Below are 15,754 nucleotides of genomic sequence, written 5' to 3'. Positions count from 1 at the left end.
CCTTTTTTTTGAAATTTTCGCTTCTTTTTTTTGGTATATTGTGTTGTTCTATTTTTTGTTCGTTTGAAATTTCTTTTTTTCAATTGCGATTTTTTAGGTTTTTCTTTGCTTTTTTTTTTTTGTATGATTGAAAGAAACTACATTAATCAATTTTTAGAAAATTTATCTTTTTGACTTCTTTTTTAGAAAATTTATCTTTTTCAAGTTATGAAAAAATTTGATCTTGGGTACATATTTTTTTTATTTTTAAATTTTTGGAAAAGGAATACTTCAAGTTAATATGTTGAAAATCTTTGGATGAGTTCTCTCTTTTTTTTTTTTAAGATTTGAAACTTATCTCTTGGTGATGAAGATGAGGCCTGAAGGTACGAAAATTCTTGGATGAGTTCTTTTTTTTTTTAATTTATTTATTAAGATTTGAAACTTAATCTCTTTGTGATAAAGAAGAAACTGAAGTTTGAAAGTACGAAAAGTTTGAATCTGGGCTTATTCTGCACAGGAGTATCACCAGACAATAGAGTTAATGAATTTAAAATTTTTTTATTTTTAAAAACAATGAATCGATGACTCGATCGATTGAACCGAAAACTGGTGGCTTAATCGGGTCAATCCCTGGTTTGAGTTTCAAAACATTGATCTCCACTCTTTGAAAGTTTGTTGTCACCTACTACTGCTTACTTCGGCTGCTATAGCGTGCTGGGGTTGACAGCTGGCTTGGGGACTAACTTGGAACAATCAACTCTTCTCAAGGGTGAGAAGTCTCACCCTGACTACTGCGATAACGTTTTTACAAAATCGGGCCTAAGTTTCTGATGATACTTCATTTTGTCTCTATCACTAGCTTTCAGTTCAGAAAACTTCTTCTGAGCCCAAAGTTTGCTTTGCAACCCATTTCCCAACCCAATCCAAGCCATCTAAGTGGGTGAGATGTGATATTGAATTCTCCATTTGGGAGCACTGTTCGGCGAGCATTTATGGCCCAAACGCAAATGGAGCATGACTTTTGTAGTACATACTAACAAAGTACGCGTATCATGACTGGTGCCAAATTTTGCCTATGCCCAATACCCAAATCAACCAATAAAGGGAGTACTAAATTAAGTGTCGGTGAAGTTCTTAGTACTCCTTCAAAAAAAAAAAAGAAGTTCTTGGCACGACATTTAAGTCCACTATCATCATTTACCAACAAAAAAAAGTCCTCTATTATCCATTTTTTATAAAATAGAATCTATTGTGTTGACAAAAAAAAAAATCATCCATTTTCTATAAGGCAACCCAATGGGTTTATTTATTAAAAAAAAATTTTCTTTTTATTCCCAAAGTCCCAATGCCTTTTGTAGCTTACAATGGTATATATGAGATTGGGTTTGCACGGTTGTGATTTATGCAATTTGGTGTAGTTATTATATATATTTAGATCTGTAATATACAATTATATTATAGTATTATATTGAATATAAGATAAATATTTTATTTATGTATATTATTTTTTTATGCATACAATAATGTAGCAATATAATTGTACACTAAATAAAATATAAAAAGTATAACAAACAATCGAACCCTAATTACCCTGGCTCATTTTTTGGGTATCTACCTCCTCGGCCCACTTGATTCTCAGAATTTTGTCTCAAATTTCGATGACTTCAACTGACATGAGGATGGCAGGTCAAAACGGAGACAGTACAAAACCTGATGCAGAAATATATAGGCACAACCACAAGATTTAATGTCTATGAATTTCATGTGGCAAGCGAGGATTTCTGCGGCATGAACAATTGGTACTATAAATTTTTAATTTACCAACTTTTTTACTCCTTCAAAAAATTTGATGCCTATTTATTTTGTTTTGTTTATAATGAGATATTGTCCTTTGAAAATGTCAAAAAAAAAGACGAAAGAAGGAGATATTTTACCTTTTTCTTTACGGTTTTTTCCCTCTAATTTATAATTTCTTAATTAAAACTCACAAAGTTCCAGAAATAGGCCAAGGTAATTTCCTTTTCCCTCACCCCCCTCCCCACCCAAAAAAACAAAAAAAAAAAAGGTTGCATTAAGAGACAAATGGTAAAGACGAATTAAATTAGCAGAGCAAGCAGTCAAGCTTATCTTCCTCTAAGAATTGATGGGAAAAAGGAGCAATTTACTGACACCCCGAGCGTAGTGGTTGAGTATTGATTGGTTGTCAGTTCATCAAACAAACATTTAATTCGGGTTTTTTAGCTGCGATTTCTGCCCTTTATCTCTCTATACTCGAGCGACAGAATTTGTTCTTCCTATTTTATCATTTACTTTTAGGCGGAATTTATTGAAATTGTGGTGTGCTGTTAGGCGGGTGGGGAAAATATGTGAAATAGATGCTGAATTGTGAAGGTAGAGGAGATGGGAAGGGATATGTCATTCTTATTGCAGCCCAGGAGTCTTCTGATCTTGGTTGTGGCTTTAGTTCTCATCTTTTTCGCTTTCTCCTTCCCTCAACAGGTACTTCCTCCCTCCTTTTTCTTTTCCACTTCTGATTTTATTCTTTCATTCAATTATCCGCTATGTTATTTAAAGATCTGATTGTCGTTCTGCTGTGAACTTGATCTTGACTAGGGAAATTACTCTGCCCCCCCCTTTTTGCTTAAGTAGAACAAGAGTCCGCGACTATTGCATAATTCACTGGCAATCTCCTTTTTTTCTAGAATTGGTAAAGATAGGTTTCTCCACTTAAGGATGTGTCTTGTTAGAGTGTTCTAAATGAGTGAGGCAAAGAGCTTTATAGGTAAGTGAATTGATGTTTGTGGTTTCCATTACTGCTAAAGGATTTATTTAACAAACTTGATTTGTTTCTCTAAAGTCTTTCCCTTAGCATAAGAGTAGAGATAATTAATAACTGTAGCACTGGTACACGTAGTTAGCAAAAGATGTAAACAAGCTTTCCCAGATAACTTCCTTGTGGACAGGAACAAGAATCACCTATGAACATCGATTTATATGCATATGGGTATGCTTTATAACATCAGTAATTAAGATATAATCGCTGAAAAGTTGAGCCTACCAGTAGACCGTCTGAATCCTTTGAACCACATGTATGATGTATCCAATCTTGATTTGATAATTAAAATTTCATCCAGACTTCTAAGGGGCTAATAAAAGATCCTTCAATTTCTGATCTTTGAAGATTGTATTGCGACCTACAGGGCGCAAGACCTAAGCTTTTTTTATTATTAGTTTGATTTCATTGCGTAATCATCCTTCAATAAATTGGCAGGAAGAAGAGAAGGTGGAAGAGGTGCATGAAATTACTCACAGAGTCTTTTTGGATGTTGACATAGATAAACAACACGTAGGTATGTGTTCTTTATGCCTTCCTATGGTGGATTTTTTCGGTGTGTATTGCTGGGTTCATAGTCCGTCTTGTTAATAGTGTTCTATTTTTCTTTTCCTTTTAGACTCCTTTGTATTATTTGATATTCCACGTATCTTTTGCAATGTTGTATGATATGACTCCCCTGTTAACATTTTGTTTAAGTTACTCGGAAACCTTTATGTTGCACATAGTACCTTCAGGTACCTACATTCTCCTATATGGGAAAAGTAGTAACATTGTCCTAGACTGCATATCATGAAATTGTTGCTTTGGCACTTTTTGTTGTAGCAACATTGCCCTTGGTACTTTTTGGATCTTGGTTTTTACCAGTCTAACCTGTTCTTGATTGAGTTTGAATGGTTTAAGTTTGAATTTATGGGTTAACCATTGAACTGGACCGGAGGCATGGGATTCGACTGGTCAAGCCAGCTAGTCCAGTCCGGTTTTCGAAACACTGTTCTTGACAGGACATTATACTTTCTCATTCCACTTATAGGACCTGATTTTTATGCAAATTTTTGGCATGAAAAAAGTCATTTTCCCTTGAGTATTATGTGAGATAACTGGGCTCTATTTGGATTGGCTGTTTTTTTTCAAATACAATATGCTATAGTAACACGCCCTAAAAAACACAAAAAGAAAAAAAAACCACCAGCCCTTCCTTTCTTCACCTACCACCACCCTGCATCTCCACCCACCTCCCGTCACCCCCTCCCTCTTCCTCCCCTCTTTCCCTCACCAAATCCACTTCCCCCCTCCTCCACCTCTCCCGTACACTTTCCTGGCACCTCCTCTGTTTTTCTGCTGCTGCACTTCCTCTCCCCCTCTGGCTTCCCCCCTCCCTCAGCACCTCTGTGCTCCCTCCCCTTCTAAATTTGGTTGCGCAACCATATCTGGAGGGGAAGGGAGGGTGGGGGTGCAGGGAGAGGGGAAAGGTAAGGTGGTGGGAGAGGCAGGAGAGTGGAAGTGAGGAGTGAGGGAGGAGAGGAATGAGGAAAAATAAAAGAGGGGGGGGGGAATGGGAGGTGGCGGATGGATGGGGGAGGTAGGAGGCTGAAGGTGAGCTGGTGGTGGGAGGAGGGAGGAAGAGAGGAGTAAGGGAGGAGAGAATGGGGGAGTAATAAAAAATACCCCAAGATACAATTGTATGGTAAAGTTTTTAAGATATAATGCTATAGTAAAGTTTTTGAAAAACACCTAATCCATATGGACCCCTCAGTATTTGGAAAGATGTGTTTGGATATTCAGTAAGCACAGAAAAGTTGTTTCCTGAGAATCAGTCATAACCTGAAGATTCTGTGAAGTTATTTATCTCTTGTGCTTGCACATGCATTTGTGCTCTTGCCTTCTTTGTGAAACTTGAAGGTGTCTAAAATTTTATTGGATGGATTTGCGGGAAATGATGAATTGTTATGCAACAATGTTTGTCAAGGAGAAAAAGTATATTCATCCATGATGAACAAAGGTCGAAGTAGATATATTTACTACCTATGTTTTTTGTCTAATTTCATCAACTAATTCTTGTTTATCTACAGGAAGAATTGTTATTGGATTGTATGGCCAAGTTGTACCAAAAACAGCAGGTATGCTCACATCTTCCTGCACCCTCCTTAAATTTTATTGGCACAACACTCTAATGCATAGCGCCTACTGTTATTCTTCTTACCTTTCTACTTGTCTTTCCCAAAACCCCTCATGTTATCCCTTTTATTCTTTGCAGAAAATTTCAGGGCTTTGTGCACAGGTATTTCATGGTTTGTTGTTGTTTACTTTTGTTCACATCAAACTATTGGAACAAAGTTAGGAGCTTGCCTATATTGACTTTTTTAAGCAAAGACCTTACTTTACTTGAACCAGGGAAAAAGGGCAAGGCTGCCAAAGGAAAAGCTCTCCGTTATAAGGGAACACCATTTCATCGTATTATACCTGGATTTATGATTCAAGGTGGAGATATTATCTATGGTAATGGGAGGGGAAATGCATCTATTTACGGAAGCACCTTTCCTGATGAAAATTTCAAGATAAAACATTCACATGCAGGTTTCTGTTATTATCTTAATATTGGTACAATATTACTTGTTAGTCTCTTTATGGGATTATTTGTTGAAGGGAAAAGTGTTTGCCCCATTTCAGTTTTCCTTTTCGGTAATTATTGTGAGTTTCATATATGCAGGTATTGTTTCGATGGTGAATTCAGGACCTGATTCCAATGGATCACAATTCTTTATCACCACAGTCAAGACGTACTGGTAAGCATTTGCTGTGGTCTAGGTCTATGGTAAAACTTATTATATGCCTCCTAACATTCAGGTTCTTATTTCACCTTGGAATGTGAGCTCCAATGGTGTTCAGTTTAAGAGCTTTCGCCAGAATTGGTTACAATATGGCCTCATTTAGCCTGTGAGAGATGACTATGATTTGGAAAGATGCATTGGCTTCTCTACTTCACTAATTTGTTCTGATCTTCCTAAACAAAAATACTTGGAAAGAATTGGTCTCTCTGGGACTGCCTGGTTTTGGTGGTATTGGTGCATTGGCCACTTAGAAATGGTTCAAGATGCAAAAGGATTCTCGTGACAGCAGTTGGATATTGGTTAATAAATGATGGTGGTAAGTAGAGGAAGAGGAGGTTTAACGTTGAGGAAGTTCTGGAAACTGAACTCTGTGTTAGAAATTTTTTCAATGGCTTGAAAAGAATGCAATTTAAGTCAGAGACTTGAATTAATTTTCAACTCCTAATTAGATGGATATATATATATATACACATGATCATTAAAAAGAAAAAAAAAAGGGCATGCTGCCTTGTGGATATAACTGGAATTCTTTGACACGAAAATTTTGCAGGTTGGACGGAGAGCACGTTGCTTTTGGAAAAGTTATTGAAGGCATGGACACTGTTTTTGCGATAGAGGGTGGAGCAGGCACCTACAGTGGGAAACCCAGGAAGAAAGTAATTATTGTGGATTCTGGAGAGATACCTAAGAGCCGGTGGGATGAGGACAACAGCAATGCAGCCACTAGTATGTCGGGATGACAACCGGCAGGAAGTTTTGGATCGTAAAACTGACATATTCGGCATAGATTGTTTTACAGACATTTTTAGTGTTTTGTATCATGTTCATTAGACTATACTGCCAACTTTATAATACAACAGCTTTTGTTTCTTCCCGGGAGCAATTTTAGTTGGTTTCTCTGGACTCAAATGGTAAACGGTCCACATTAATTTGTTCTTTATTTTAAAGTTATTATTATTATTATTATTACTTATTATTATATCAAGCCATGATTACTGGATGTTCCCTATTTTGAAGGTTCTGGGAACATATCAGGTACTTAACCATGTGGGCTTAATTTTTTTATATCTATCTATTTATTTGCATGAAGAAACATTTTTCAAACGCAATACTACAAGCGTATTACTGCTAACAAATAACTCTTCTGAATTCAAGAAACTTGAGAGCTTCTAAGTCGTTTTCCTGAAAAACAGATATAAAATGCAGTGTTGAAATCTCCCTTGCTTGTCCGCGAAGAAAACAGAAATTCATGGAAAGGCAAGTGCTGTCTGGAGGTGAAGACACAAGTTTTACTATCTATGGCGGGGTGGCACTCTGGATCAGAATCACAATAATCATCTTTGGTACAGGGGGGGCTGCTACTTTTAAGTAATAATGCTACTAATTATTAGGCCTAATTAGTTCTTCAGGGTGAGAAGGGATATACTACTAATAACGAGGGTGAGTGGTGGTAATTGTCAAAAATCTGATGTACCGATCGACCATTCAGATCACGATTATCTTCTCCAGCCCCCAACTCAACTCAACTCATCTCATCTCGGCTGCTGTCAGCTGAGCTGAGAGCTAAGCTGAGCTCAACCCAACTCAGGTAGAAAGAATTAGCCAATACTGCACCGCCAAATCCGTCTCCATCTCCTCGTGCTCCTCCCTCACCAACCCCCACCGGATACCTCTGCTCCCAAGTCATCTTCTGATGCCATGGACAGCAGCAAAGAAGACCCCAACAAACTCTCTTCCTCTCTCCAAGACCCCACTCCCACCCAACCTCTCCTCTCCAAGCCTTATCCTCCTCCTCTTGACCACCCCGCATCACCCGTACCCGCTACCCTCCGCCCCACCACATCCCAACCCAGCGATGACCACTCCCAGCTCCTCCAGATCTCCTACAATTACGGCCCCCGCCCCTTCAAAGACTGGCCCTTCCTCCTCCTCTTCTCTCTCCTCATCCTCGCCACCTTCGCTTTCGGCATCTTTGCCTCCGTCCACAGGAACCCCCACCACTCCCAAGTCTCCTCTTTTTTCTACAATTCCACCTCCTCCACTTGCGCCCTTCTCGAAGTTACACAACCCTCCTTTTTTAGCAACCCAATTTCGATTAACGCTTTAAAATCGAGTGTTTTGAAGAGCTTGATATGGACCCTTGTCATCACCTTAATTTTGAGCGTGCCCTTTGTTTTGTTTGTACTTCTGTTGCTCAAGCATTACACCAAGCAGCTAGTGTACATATCACTTCCTTTCTTTGTGATAGTTCCTGTGTTTCTGGATATCTACTGGTTTGTTGCTTGCCATGTCAGCTCTAGATGTAGCGAGGCTCTTCCTTTAGCCTATCGAATTTTGATTTTTGTTTTCATATTGCTGATAATTGGGGTGGTAATCTGGATTTTTGTAGTCAATTGGCATCGGATTGAGTTGACCATTAGCATAATTGGGGTGGCTGCAAATGGGCTATGGCAGAATCTGGGGTTGTTTGGGGTGCTCCCAGGATTGACTTTGGGGTTATTTTTATATTATGCACCCATTGTCGTGTTCTTGGTTTTTGCTAGATTCAATGGGAAGATTGTGCCCAAGGAAAAGAATGGTGAATACTATTGTGTTTGGAAACAGGACGGTTGGGTACCCGCTTATTATGCCTTGGCCATTTTGACAATGCTTTGGTCTGCTACAGCAATGATTGAAGCTCAAGTTTATGTCATTAGTGGGACTATAGCTCAATGGTACTTCTCCAAGGATTATGATAGGCCCAAGAAAAGTTTAAGAAGCGCCTTGAGGTTACTTTCTGGGCCTGCTCTTTTATATTCTCTCTCTCTCTCTCTCTCTCTCTCTTTTAACCACCCCTAAGAATTCAAGTTCTGAATGAATTTTGAGTTGGTTGAGAAAACTTGGTAAAATGTTTGGATTCTTGTTAGTCATTTTGGTAATCTTTTGATTATTTGCACTGTCATGATTCTATGGTTTGAAGGTGAGTCGTTGTTACTGCCTTGGATTAGTAGAACCCAAAGTTTGAATTTTTATACAAATCGTAGGATAAAGGAAATATTTGAATACCTCTTTAGAATTAAGTTGCGTATACATTTGCTTAGGAACTTTTTTCAGACAAAAAATAGTTGGCCTACATTTTATGCCATGCCCGTACGGCACACAATAGAAAAATCCTATTTAAGTTATGCTGGATGACAATTTAGTAAGACAATTGTGTTTCTACTCAATCAGGTATATAGCTTAAAGATGATCTTGCAACAGAGAGGGGACTTAAGTATCTTTTCATGTCTTGTTTTTTAAATACATTCATTTTTTACTGCTTGTGCTTGTGCACTCATTTAGCATTTTGGTTTGAAATCATAAAAACAGCTGTATCTTAAATTAGTTGCACTTAGATGAATTTTACTTGCTGTTTAGTACTTCCAATATCTGTCAAAATGGCTATATATGGTGATTACATCCTTATTAGTGTACTTAGTTTTGATAGTAATCCTCGAAGAAGTCAGCATAGTTTATACGCAATTCCAGGATTCTTCAATGAAAGACTAGAAGGATCTCCAAATCTTCCTTAGCATTTGTAGGCACTGGTCTTGGAACTCCAATCACCTTTTTGTTTTTCCTTTTTTTTTGGGGGGGGGGGGGGGTGGTGGTGGAAGGGTTTAGGAACTCCAAAAGCAGTTTGAAGAATGTAATTGAGAAGATGCTCTAACTTTTGTAGGATGAAATGACTTCTTGTGGTACTACTACTCCAAATGTAAGTAGTTGCATGTATTTTCTGCTCAGCTGTTGCAAACAAAATTAACACTTTCTTGAAAAGCTTCAAAATTTCTTGGCCAATGATTGCTTAGCAAGATTCAGGTATCGTAATTTACAAGTTTTCAAAATCTTGGCGATATGACCTGATTCAATATATTACAATTTAATGTTTCCTTTTGTCACACGAGTAATTTTTCTTCCAAAATTTCGGGGGACTCCAAAATGACTTTTGATCCTTTTGTCTTATTACACAACAGTTTATCCAAAATTTAGTTGTCAGAACTCAAATACATGTTTTTACTTTTGAAGGGATATCATACTGATAAAACAACTTGAAAAAGTGCACTAGTAGTAAGTGTATTACTACTGAAGATAATTCGTCTATTGTTGTTAAAATATATGAACAAACCTTTTGTTAGCAATGGAGTTGCACTGCCATTATTTTCTTGTAAAAGCAGGACACCTGAAGGGAGAAGAGGAAGGATAATTATTTTTGAACTTATGGAGGGCTGAAATTGATGTACATCTTTGGTGTTTTAATGCTTTATTGTGCTAATGGCTTAGAAATTTAATTTAACATATGGACTGTCAGGCAAATTGCATGTAAAACTGTTTAGATGCGTTTATTTTATGCAATCTTCTCCATTTGATTTGTCCAATGTCTCATTTTTCTTTGGAAAACGTGCAGAAATGCATTTGGACCCTCCTCGGGCACGGTATGTTTATCTGGATTGCTTGTCGGTGTTGTTCGCTTTGTGCGAGCAATGGTTGACAATGCAAGGAATGAAGATGCTTCTGGAATTGTGAACCTAATCCTACGGTGCTGTGTGAATGCCCTAATGGCAGCATTTGACTTTCTTAATAAGTTCACTATAAACTTTGCAGCTATAACTGGTGAAGCTTACTGCACCTCTGCAAGGATGACCTATGAACTGTTGAAGCGCAATCTTCTCTCAGCCGCTTTTGTTGAGACTGTCTCCACTCGTGTTCTGGCAGGAATAATTTTTGTTCTTTCAGTACTATATGCTATAGTGGTGAGTTCACTATTTGTCCCTTGTCAATTTTCCATTTGAAGAAAATATACGCTTGAATTTTTTCTGACTGAACCGGGCATAACAAGTAATTATTTGTGCAAACTGCATGTTGGTGAGATAATCTAAACTTAGTTGTTGGATTGCTGAACCACCGAATCTTAAAAGATTAGTTTTATAAAGATAAACATAATGAGTATCATATGACTTATTTGCCTGTGACACGTGCCTAATCAATTTACCATCCATGGCTAGATATTGCTTCCAGGAAGACTTTGTCCTATTTTGGCTGCAAGCTAAAATTGAAACTCGTGAGATTTTGCTCATTATTGAGTCAGGCTACATCAAATATTAAGTTTGAAAACAACCAGATGAAGTTGTTTATCACAAGAGATGGGATAAATGAAGTTTTTGGTTAAATTGCGGGTAGAACTTTGCTGAAGCATCCTCTCTGGACCTTTCCCGTTGCGAAACCTGCACCAAAATGTGTCTCTGCATGTGTATTTGCGCTTGCATGTGTGTGTGTGTGTGTGTTGGGAGAGGGAGAGGGGGAGAGAGAGAGAGAGAGAGAAGGAGAGACGTTTTGCTTTTTCTTTTATTCACATTATGCTTTGACATGTTGGTATTGGCATTCAAGCTTATTTAACTGTGGGCATTCAAGATTAGCTTAGTGGAGGATCAATTCTGCAGGATGTTATATTTGCTCTAGATATTAAAATATGTATTATAGAGTAAATGTGTTTCTGTTTATTCTCTCACGCTGTACTCCTGTCTTCCTCATGCAGGTCTGTCTTATAGTAAGAGCTGTTGGGCATCTTGGTGTGGAGGCGTACTTCGTTGCTGCTATGGCATGGCTACTGCTCTTGGTGGTGTTGGGCTTCTTTGTGCATGTGCTGGATAATGTGATTGACACCGTATATGTGTGCTATGCCATTGATAGGGACAAGGGTGATGTTTGTAAACAAGAGGTTCATGAAGTTTATGTTCACCTCCCAATAAGTAGGAGCCAGAGATCAGCGTTTAGTGCTAGAACACCAATGGTTGTATAGAGTTTACGTTTTCTTGTGTCTGTATTAATTTTGTACTTGGATGTTTAACTGCGTGGCGGAAGATTGTGCATATGTGTTTGTTAGTTCATTTGACTCCTTTCAACAGAGGTAGATTCAATAAGAAAACAAGGCTTTCTTGAAGAAGTTATCTGGTTCTTGTTCTGTATCTCTGAGGTATCAGCGGTGACATTGCACCTCTTGAAAGCAAACTTGCCACAGTGCAAACTCGGTGTTCAACATTGTATGGTGGTTTGATTCATTTTAGGCCACGGAATTAATTACTGATGTTAGCTAGCTTCATACTTGTCAGACTATCGTATTTCTGCCGAGCCCTTCATTAGCTTCTGCTACGCCTTGGGGATCATCATGGCAAAAGGCGACGAAATTGGAAACTTTATTGACATCCCAACATGCAAAATCACAAATTTAGCAACATATGTCGGAAATGTTGGAAAATCAAGCGAGGAGAATTTTGAGCAGAAATCAATTCCCAACACGTGCTGTAGCACATCCACCTGAGTTAGAGAACCATCGAATTTGGGTACTTCCATGAGGAAGAGGCTGATAATCGACACAAGATACATGACATATTTGGGACGAAGCAGGCAAGAAAATAAATCAACTATATCCAGCTTCCCTATCTTTGGCCAGGAGAAAGTGGGATTTTATGTTATTTTTATTCAGGAATCCCGGAACCATCGAATTTGTGATTTCACAAATTACTGAACATTTTGACTCATAATGATCATTTAAGGTGCAAGGAAGTCGCTTTTAACCATTGGTGTCAAAGATCAATTACCTCGTAATTCATTTAACTTCCTTCCTCTTTCATCTTATTTTTGTACTGTTTTCCTATTCTTTGAAAAAAAAAAATCATATTCATACAAGTTGCCTCATCTATCAAATCAGCTCATAATGAAATCGTTGGACTGCAAATCCAGTTAAGTTTGGAGATGTTATATTATATTATGTTTCTTTTGATGGAATGAATAGGGGCCAGCCGCAGGAAAGAGACACGTTCCCATGTCCAACTCCATCATCTGTCTGTTCACTTGCTCTGATAGACATTGTTAGACGTTAGTGTTTGTAAGCTCTCTGTTGTTTTTCTCCATTCTCTCTGTTTCTGTGGTGCTCGTGGAATGCCTCTTGCAATCATATCCCGCTTACATATGCATTTGCTATACTGCTATTTCGATGTGAACACGATCAGGATAATGCTGCGCTCTTCTTATCTGCCAAATTCCTAGAAACTTTTTATGGGATGCCTAAAGGTGCTCAGGGATTAGTTAGTTTAGAAAAAATTAGGGACCAAAGTGATAGATAGATCGTAGATCTCAATCATGAAAATGCCCAAAAGAAAGATAAGAAAGCTGGCAAAGGAAGCTCAAGGTCTATCGAAGAGACATTGATTTAATTACTTTAAACCAAGAAATTTCACCGCTCCGCTTTCCACACAATTTGTATACGTACCACATGTTATCGCTACAGTAGTTGTTATTACCAATCGATGTCGATGGGGGACGAATGGACTCTTCACCTTTGCTTCCACGCCAAGGTTCTTTTCGAGTTGAGGAACTCAAAGAGAGGGAAATGCGGGGCATGTAGGTGTACCGTCGGTGATGAGGCCCGCTTCCTAGAGACCACATGTTTGCACTGTATTCTCTCTGATTGATTGAGCCAGGTCTATAACGTATTTTTGTATAATAAAATTCTGATTCATGAGCAAGATTTTTTAGGTTCAAGCATGAGAATGGATATGTACCGTTTCGCATATGTACCATTTGATTTCCGGTCGGAAATTACTGTTACAATTTGGTTGTCGATGGAGATGACCGGAAATTTTTATATGAAAATACATATTGGGTAATCTGATGAACAGGTGAAGATTTTCAATACACAAACACAGGAGCAGCAGATATCAAACACCTAAACTATACCCAAGTTGGTGAGTCGCTGACAACTAGCAAAAAAGCCATCAACTTTAGCAATAATGTTAATGGCCATGGCGTGGTCCAGTGGAACTGGAAAGAAGATGGGATCGAATGGATGAGTTCAAGGATGGATGCGCAGAAAGCAGAGGGTTTTTTACAGGAAATTCATCAATGACTTTATATAGCTAAGAAGATCAAACATTGGCAAATATATAATAAACCAAGGGCAATACAGAATTATATAACCTTGATCCATTTAGTTAGTAAGTAATAGTAGTATTTCATAACTATGCTTAATTCACAAAGACCCCCGCCCCGTGTGAAAAAACATTCTTTGAGGCCGATAGCCTAGAAAACATCAAAAGTTCAACTCCTCCAATTGGTCAACCAGGCAACATTTTCCAAGACAACCAGAGCTCCCTCGGAGGGTCATTTCCGTCATTCAGATCCACCCCCTAGGACTACAGAGTACAGAAGCCAAGAAATAGATCTCATCTCATGAGGACACCTTTGTAATATACCATAAATCTGAATGGCTTTTTAGGTAGTAAAGTTTGTATATAATCCCCTATAGTCCATTTATTCGATCCACACTTGGATGTTAAATCAATTCGCCTGCTTAGCTGACAAATTGACCGCCTGCAGCTTCTCTCAACTTTGCAACCACAAACAAGATGGCGATGGCTTTCAAAATGGTGCACCCTCAAATTACCTTCTCTATCGTTCTTTTAATTATTGCACACTGATCATCGTTTTCTTTGCATAATTCATCTTCTTTAGTAATTTGTGTCTTAATTTGGCCGAGCTTACATGTACACATATACATACACATATGCACATATATTGAAGCTGCAGATCAAGCCAATATGTATAGGAGACACAGGCCCAATTATTTATTAGTGTGCAACATCGTGTTTGTTTTTGTTGAACACATTATATGCGTGCATGATAGGCTACAACAGGGATGTGGGTAACGGAGGAATGCAAGAATTCGTTCATGGAGATGAAGTGGAAGAAGGTGCACAGATTCATAGTGTTCAAGATCGATGAAGGTTCTAGGTTGGTGACGGTGGACAAGGTGGGTGGACCTGGTGAAGGCTACGAACAACTTGCTGCCTCCCTGCCCAAAGACGACTGCCGTTATGCAGTCTTTGATTTCGACTTTGTCACCGTCGACAATTGCCGGAAGAGCAAGATTTTCTTCATCGCATGGTCCGCCACTACTCCCACCTGCTTATCATTCTAGTAACTGATTTTCTTCTGCTTCTTTTATCTTTGATCGGTGGTTCCCCCTGATATGATACCAATCTTTAAGCATACATTTATTCCCCTTTTGTCAATATTGCTAGAGACTAGAGCTACCTCCAAGAATTCAACAAATTTATGGGCCAACTATGCAGAAGTAATCTTTTGTGTTTATTGCTAATTAATTAGACAGATCATTATTGTCTGTTAAATTGAGTTGATGTGTTGCAAGTACGTTGATGATCTCGATCAGGTCTCCGGAGGAATCAAGAATTAGAGCAAAAATGCTGTACGCAACTTCAAAAGATGGACTGAGGAGAGTGCTGGATGGGATCCACTATGAAGTTCAGGCAACGGATCCGACCGAGATGGGGATGGACGTCATTCAGGATAGAGCCAAATGATCGTCATTCAGGATGAACAACTTAATAATTAAAGACATGTCAAAGTCATGTGTTTTGGCATCTTACTTTACCTAATGACTCCATCCACCCACCTTAGAGGCCTTTGTCTGTTCTTTTTCCAGGTGGATCTGGTGATAATTGTAACCTTACTCCTAGCGCTAATCTTGTACTAATAACATTATCCGGTGATAATTTGCTTTTTCAGACGCCACTTTTTATTCACCGATCGCCTTTAATTTTAGATAGATCTCTCTGTCCTCAGTCCCTAAATCTTTTTTCTAGGGTGGACGCGCAAAGGTTTCTACTAATCAATCATTCTGCCTTTTAAAGGTTCACGCTCCTTGATTGAGCCTTTTAATGCTGCAAAACACTATTATAGTATATCTTTAGACAGCATCGTTACGTAAGTAAGTAAATATGGTAGTCGGGGTAAGGTAAAAAAAAAATATGCGAGACAAATAGACTGGAGAAGAAAAGAAGAGGTTAGGGTTGACATTGACGGCAAATACCAAAAGGATGCTGAAGCGTCGGCATAAAATACCAAACACCAAGTCCAAATGGCTCAACTTCTTGATAATTGATGATAGAACTCGAATATCAAAAAAATCTATGAAAGGTTGTTGTTTGCATCACCACGTCTTTCACAATTCACAAAGGGTTGAAACTTTCAAAAGAAAGTGCAGATACTTGCTTACTGAATTACCAAGTATTTC

General features: G+C 38.4%; 3 protein-coding genes across 3 annotated transcripts; all 3 read left to right on the top strand.

The window, feature by feature from the left end:
• Positions 1-2,032: 2,032 nt before the first annotated feature.
• Positions 2,033-6,551, top strand: LOC113762458 (peptidyl-prolyl cis-trans isomerase CYP21-1). Its single transcript, XM_027305913.1, has 7 exons — positions 2,033-2,481; positions 3,254-3,332; positions 4,888-4,935; positions 5,073-5,096; positions 5,210-5,392; positions 5,526-5,601; positions 6,197-6,551. Exons 1-7 carry the CDS (start codon positions 2,383-2,385, stop codon positions 6,384-6,386), a joined length of 699 nt encoding a protein of 232 aa, XP_027161714.1. The 5' UTR covers positions 2,033-2,382; the 3' UTR covers positions 6,387-6,551.
• Positions 6,552-6,971: 420 nt separating this feature from the next.
• Positions 6,972-11,761, top strand: LOC113761608 (CTL-like protein DDB_G0288717). Its single transcript, XM_027304676.1, has 3 exons — positions 6,972-8,414; positions 10,070-10,415; positions 11,198-11,761. Exons 1-3 carry the CDS (start codon positions 7,345-7,347, stop codon positions 11,459-11,461), a joined length of 1,680 nt encoding a protein of 559 aa, XP_027160477.1. The 5' UTR covers positions 6,972-7,344; the 3' UTR covers positions 11,462-11,761.
• Positions 11,762-13,973: 2,212 nt separating this feature from the next.
• On the top strand, positions 13,974-15,263 carry LOC113761439 (actin-depolymerizing factor 5-like). Its single transcript, XM_027304425.1, has 3 exons — positions 13,974-14,087; positions 14,345-14,604; positions 14,891-15,263. The coding sequence occupies exons 1-3, from the start codon at positions 14,067-14,069 to the stop codon at positions 15,039-15,041; spliced, it is 432 nt and encodes a 143-aa protein (XP_027160226.1). The 5' UTR covers positions 13,974-14,066; the 3' UTR covers positions 15,042-15,263.
• The last annotated feature ends 491 nt before the right edge of the window (positions 15,264-15,754 follow it).

The sequence above is a fragment of the Coffea eugenioides genome, chromosome 2 (genome assembly GCF_003713205.1).
Source record: "Coffea eugenioides isolate CCC68of chromosome 2, Ceug_1.0, whole genome shotgun sequence".
Taxonomy (NCBI): domain Eukaryota; kingdom Viridiplantae; phylum Streptophyta; class Magnoliopsida; order Gentianales; family Rubiaceae; genus Coffea; species Coffea eugenioides.
The sequence above is the reverse complement of the archived record's forward strand: the minus strand, read 5'-3'. Positions and strand labels throughout refer to the sequence as shown.